Source organism: Vigna radiata, chromosome 9, assembly GCF_000741045.1.
Source record: "Vigna radiata var. radiata cultivar VC1973A chromosome 9, Vradiata_ver6, whole genome shotgun sequence".
Lineage (NCBI taxonomy): Eukaryota > Viridiplantae > Streptophyta > Magnoliopsida > Fabales > Fabaceae > Vigna > Vigna radiata.
The window spans coordinates 9410661-9417706 of NC_028359.1; the positions used below are offsets into that span (position 1 = coordinate 9410661).

The 7046-nt window shown below is 38.1% G+C and overlaps 1 protein-coding gene across 1 annotated transcript; it reads left to right on the forward strand.

The window, feature by feature from the left end:
* The first annotated feature begins 2408 nt into the window (after positions 1–2408).
* LOC106773268 (protein FAR-RED IMPAIRED RESPONSE 1-like) lies at positions 2409–4815 on the forward strand. Its single transcript, XM_014659975.1, has 2 exons — positions 2409–4571; positions 4669–4815. Exons 1-2 carry the CDS (start codon positions 2409–2411, stop codon positions 4813–4815), a joined length of 2310 nt encoding a protein of 769 aa, XP_014515461.1.
* Positions 4816–7046: the final 2231 nt, after the last annotated feature.

Consider the following 7046-nt stretch of genomic DNA (forward strand, 5'->3'; position numbering starts at 1 on the left):
GTGGGTGCTCACTGGTTTTATAAACGCTGCTCCCAATTGGGTGTTGTCTGGTAAGATGGATGGAGTTAGGTGGCAAGGGTACAAGTGGACTTGTGACTTTCAGGTGTATTGCTTCTTTGTAGATGAGATTGGGTACCGTAATCGCTTACAGAGAGCACGTAAACGATTACAACTGGAGTGCATGGATGCTGTACTGATTCTTGGTGGGTGCTCACTGGTTTTATAAACGCTGCTCACATTAAAGTAATGGAACAATACTATAAAAATTGAAAACAAATCATTGGTCATGAACACTTGGGAAAGGCGAGAAAATAACAATTTTTAATAATTCCAAATGCATATTACAGTCATCGCAAATACATAGTACATTCCACATAAATATTACAAATATTACAGTAATCCCAAAGACAAACTATAAATTACATCGATCCAATTTACCTATTATGGTCATCGAAATTAAAATATTCAAATATAGTAGACATTACACCGAAGGACCTAAAACAAATATGGAATAACAACTGCACTGAAATATATTTAAGCTTCGTTAGAGTTTTGTCCGTTGTTGTTGTCTGGTGCTTTGGATGTAGATGGTTGTAGATGATGACGGTTTCTTACTTTTCGCATTATTTCACCAATATTTGGTTCTTGAAGGTCAAGGGGTCGAATGACTGGTTTCTGTGTCTCCATGACGAGTTCTTTAGTGGGAGGACAAATGTCAGCGGGAAAAATTTTGACTACATTTCGAAGCACTATGTTAAGGTAACAGTTTGGGGGAAAAGCACAGAATGTACGAACCTAAATCAGAACAAGCAATCTATATTAGTAACAATACCATAACTTAAGCAGTATAAATAGAAGTTTGAATAACATGGGTTACATTGTTAAGTATGATAACGCAACCAACACTGATTTGTTGACCAAAAATTGGATCGTTAAGAACCTTGTTATGTAAGGACGCCTTCGTTGTCCCACTAGGGTCCTGGTAAGAAATAATATCACAATACGTAAAGATTAGGTCCATACAATTATGTTAAGGTTAAATATTACCTTTAGAGTGAGTTTCATATCACCCAATCCATTTGGGTTACACTCCTTAACAATACAAGCAACAATGTGAAGGGTTGACACTGATCTTGCTGTATGTAGCTGGTTGACATTATTGATATCACCATCTCCCACAATATCTGCATATGTTTACTTTTTTCAGTGCGAAGGCAACCTAGTCTTAAAAGGACAAAGTATATAGAATCACTGACCATGGTGTTGGATGTACATCTCAGCCCATTTCCATGGATTTGAATTGAAATCTCTTTCATAGGTTGCTTTTGCAACTTCCTCAGCAAATTGTTGTGTAGTACGGGTATCATCACTTATCCTATTCATAATAGCTGCCTGGACATTTCCAGCAGGACCAGGAATCAATGACGATGAACTATCGCATTTTTTCAAGAAGGATTCCAGGACATCCTCCTCAATTTGAAGACCTTTCCAAGCATCCATTGTATAAGTATCTGCAACGACATTAAATCAATGTTAAGGAAAAACGAAAAAATTTCACTTAGAATTCCTAAGATGTTTGGCAGATGGATATTACTTGGAATCCTTCGTGAAGGGAATAAAACTGAGACTGACTTCCAACCTTAGACAGATTGGTCATATATAAAGACATAGTACATTATGATGTAGTAATAATTTTTGAAATAATAATTTCTTTTCCAAATTACACTTGAATTGAGTATTGTAAAGTATTACAATCCGAAAAAGTAATGTTGCTTCCATCCAAAATATATTGAGTAATCTTTTTTGTTACTTTTTTTAAAATTTTCTTAAATTACTTAATGGAGGCGTAATGACAACTGAAATTTTGCACTGCATCCAGTAAAGTACACACCTTTTTTACTTTGTAGCAATTAATGATCCCAAATATTTAAGTGAGTTGTACACTCAACCTGATGACACCTATAACCTAATCTATGAAATGCATTAAATGCATTTAATGATCCTTCCTTAATGGTGATTGTTGTAGTATGTCCCTGTCATATGGGACCACCAAAACCAATAAATTCTTCATACCTTAATCTCGTAAAATGTACTAAGTTTTTAGTCCTTCACAAGTTCTCTGTCTTCTTCTCCTTCAATGAAACACACTTTCATTGCCGTTTCTTTCACGTTCAATTAACACTACATTGAAGGCTTATTTGGGTTGTTGGTGAGAACGACCTCAGAACCATTAAAGCAGTATTGAATGAATTGGTTCAACCACCGGAACTGTAAGCATACCTCCTTCTATTCAATGCTTGGGTACTTTTATTGCTTTTAAGTTTCATATATTTATTGCACTCTGTTTGAATTGTTATATCTTTGTTTTGTATATTTTTTTTTTTTTAAAATATATAGAACAATCCATCATGGTTTTGGTTGATGAAATGAATGAGGCATGTAATACGGAAGAAGAGAATAGTTTAAGTTTGGTTCCTAGTTTGGACATGTCATTTGACACAATGGAAGATGCAAAGAAATTTTACCACGAATACGGTAAGAGATGTGGATTTGGCATTCGAACCAGAACCTCAAAAAAGGATAGGAACAACATAGTCTACTACTTGAGATTGGTTTGTTCCAGGGAAGGTAAATATGTTTCCAGCGTTCGTCCAGAGGTAAAAACTCTACCAAGTCAGACTAATGAATGTCCTGCTGGAATAACCATAGCACGGAAAAATGAGAAATGGTTTGTCAGAACTGTAGTTTTAGATCACAGTCATGACCTGTGTCCACAAACCTCCAATCTAATCCGTGGTAACAGGCAATTGAACATGCATGCGAAGCACACTTTGGAAGTGAATGATGATGCTGGAGTTCGTATTAATAAGAGTTTCCTTAGCATGGTTAGTGAAGCGGGTGGATATGAAAACATGCAATTTGTTGAACGAGATGCTAGGAACTTCATTGGTCAGCATAGAAGGTCCCTGTGTAAGGAAGGTGATGGACAGGCATTGCTTCGACACTTCTCAAAAATGAGAGACCAGAATAATGAATTCTTTTATGACATCGAGATGGATGAAGATAATAGAATTACTAATGTCTTTTGGGCAGATGCTCGAAGCCGAGCTGCTTCTGAGGAGTTCGGTGATGTCGTGTCGTTTGACACCACGTACTTAACCAACAAGTACGACATGCCATTCGCTCCATTTGTGGGAGTTAATCACCATGGACAGTCAATCTTACTTGGTTGTGGATTGCTTTCATCAGAGGACACTAATTCATTCATATGGTTATTTAATTGTTGGTTAAGATGCATGGGGAACAAGGCGCCCAACAGTATTGTAACCGATCAATGCAAGGCCATGGCTAATGCAATTGAAGAAGTTTTCCCAAACACAAAACATAGGTGGTGTTTGTGGCACATAATGAAAAAAATACCCGAAAAATTCCAAGGATATAAGAATTATGTTGGGATCAAGTCTGATATCAAAGCGGTTGTCTATGAGTCTGCTACTGCAATTGACTTTGAAACTGGTTGGAAACGACTACTTACCACACATTTCTTGGAAAGTAATGATTGGCTATGTAATTTGTACGAAGAGAGAGCGAAATGGGTTCCATGCTACTTGAAGAACCACTTTTGGGCTGGTATGTCAACTACTCAAAGAAGCGAGGGTATGAATGCTTTCTTTGATGGTTTTATTAATTCCACTACCACCTTGCAACAATTTGTGATTCAATACGATAATGCTCTTAAGGTTAAGGCACAAAAGGAATTAGAAGCTGATTTTGCCTCTCTAAATACAACAGTTGCATGTGGGTCTCAATCACCAATTGAGAGACAATTTCAAGTTGAGTACACTCATGCAAAATTTGAGGAAGTACAAAATGAGTTTCGATCAAGGATGAATTGTTTCATTAAAGAGACATTGAAGGAAAGTATTCTCAACACGTACACAATCAAAGAAGAGTGCATGTGGGAGGGAAAATGTGTGCCAAAATATTATCATGTTCAATTTGATCCTGTTTTAAAAGAAATTACTTGCTCCTGCCTTTTGTTTGAGTTTAGAGGCATTATATGCAGGCATTCGCTATTGGTTCTAGGTCAGGAAGATGTTCATCATGTACCCTCAAAATATGTACTGTCCCGTTGGAGCAAAAACATCAGAAGAAAGCATACACTTATTAGAGCAGCTTATAGTTCTTTACAACTTGATCCCAAGATGCAAAGATACCAAACTTTGTGTAAGCAGTTCTATAATCTGGCTGAGGCTGCATGTGAATCTGAATGTGCTTCTGATCAGTTGGAAAAAGATTTGAAATGTCTTGCTCAAAAGTTTGGGGTGACCTCAAGTCTGAAAAATAATATCGTAAGTGAGGGAGGACAATTAAGGTATGAGAACGCCGTTCCTCAAAATACGTCCTACAATACATGCGGAAGTAGTGACGTACTTGTTCGCAGTCCCGTCGCGGTTAAGCGAAAAGGCCGACCAAGAACTAACAGATTGAAATCAACCGTTGAAAGAAGGTGCCAAAAGAAATCAAAGGGAAGTAAAAGAAATTCTTCAACAACACCTTTAGAACCCAATGTGAGACCATTAAATGTTATATCTCATAATTATCATTACTACAAATATTGATATCTTATGTTACGTGTTGGTAATGTGTGTTACTTTATGCACTCAGGTAGCCACAGCATTTAATGGAGCACAAAACCCCCAGGACATGGAATCTGCATCCCAAACAATACAGATATCCCAACTATCTGAAGTTGCTCCTAATGGCTTCATGTCGTTGCTCTCTGCGGTCCATAACACTTTTGAGAATATATAAAAGTCATGTTTGTTGTTATTACATGAGACGCTACTGCTTTTTGTTAATAGACGATTGAGTATACTTAGTGGTGTTTTTTACGTCGTTGCCAAATAAATAAATTTCAAATTTGTATTAATAAAGCTGTATTGTAATCGATTACTACATTAACGTAATCGATTACCATAATGGGCCTGTGAGTTTTGTTTGCAGTTGCAGGTTCAGCACACGTCGCCATGACTGGATGGAGGAACTGCTGTAACCCACTGCCCCATTGCAATTAATTGTAACCGTTAACTACATTACTCATTAAAAACACAATAACCCCTAATATTAGGTTCATCTACAACACACTTTGCAAACCCTAATAACCCCAAATGGCACCTCGCGCAAAGAAGACAACGAAGGCTTCGTCGTCCAGAACGGCGCCTACAATTCCAGAGCCAGTGTCCCCTCCATTATCGCCACAAGTTGCAGCCAATGATCTGTTCTCAACCGATGAACAGTATGAACGATTCGCTGCTCATTTCTTTGAACGCCCAATCCTCGAAGGAAAGTATCTTTCAGAGGACTTTATGCAACCTGGTGAATTCGAATTCTATGATATCTTGAAGAAAGCAGGGCTAAATGAATTTGTCGCCTGCAGAACGCACTACTACCCCGAATTAGTGAGAGTTTTCTACAGCAATATGCGCATTTCAGATTCGGGAGTAATTCGAACGGAGGTGAAAAAGGTGAAAATCACAATCAAACCCTCTCTTTTTCATAAACTTACTTCCATCCCGTCCGTAGGTGTGCCTTTTGAAGGAGCTATCGTTGATGACTGGAAGGAGGAATACAACTCTGTTACTGCTAAGGCATCCTTTGCAAAGAAGGTGAAGACTTAAAAGGTAGAATAACTGCAGGCAAGCTAAGGTTCGACACAAGGATACTACACTATGTCATTTGTCGGATTTTACTTCCACGTTACACAAATGTTGCACAAACAACAGAGGAGGACATTTTGTTGCTGTGGGCACTAATGAATTCTGTTCAGATAAACTGGGGGCATCTGATTCGAAACAGGATGAAAAAGGCAACAAGGGACAACAGCCAACTACCATATCCCCATCTAATTACCATATTCCTGCAACATTTTGGTGTGGTCTCTGACAGTGATCCTTTTACCCAAGTAAAAAGGAAGCAACAGATTACTTTAAAAGTCCTACAAACTTTTGGTTATCATAAGAATGCTGAAGGTATTTGGGTTTACAAGGAGCCTGTTCGTAGTGTGGAAGATGTTGAAGGCAATGAAGAAGCAGATGAAGGTGATGATGATGCTGAAAAAACAGAAGAATGTCCAAACCCACAACAATCATGTTCTGCAACATTCACTGACGTGATCAAAGAAATTCAAGACCTACGCATGTTCGTTGGCGAAAGGCTTGACAGAATTGACAATCGTGTCGGAGTTGTGGAGCAAGAACTCATAAACTTACGCAATCAACACAATCAACCACCACCTAGTTAGATTACGAATATTTCTTTAATGTTCTGTTCTGTCGTTTTGTTTATTTCTGAACTTTGTGTTTTAGCAATTGTTGCTCGTTGTTTGTTATTGTAATTGTCAATCTTTAAAGTAATGAACTACTTTATTCCTTTTAATTGTCAAAGATTGTCATCTAATGTTATCATTAATTACACAAGTGTTATTCCCTTTTAACAATGTAATTGCTCATGTTTAAAACAATAATTTCCATGTAGAATACGTTGTCATAAGTTCAAAATTGTACTTGTAATCATCTCAAATCACTTTATTACCTAACTTCATAAACCTTGGGAGCCATTTACCCCAGCTCAGTCAGCAGCGCTAAAGATCTAGTACAAAATTCAATTCGCGACCTGGTAAGCGATTAACGGCACCCCGTAATCGCTTACCAGCATCAGATTTCTTATCTGTACTAAAACCGGACGGCTGCTAACTGAGCCTCACTGAAATGCTCACAAGTCCTTCGAAGTTATCAACTCCATCCAATTCCAACTTTGTTTGCACCTCCATGGGTGGTTGTCTCCTCTTCAACAATGTTGAAGGAAGTGGAGGTCACAAGGCCTGGTAAGCGATTACAGAGACCCCGTAATCGCTTACCAGCATCAGATATCTTATCTGTACTGAAAGCGGAGGGCTGCTAACTGAGCCTAACTGAATTGCTCCCAAGTCCTTCGAAGTTATGATCTCAAGCCAATTCCAACTTCTTTGCTCCTCAAGGCCATGG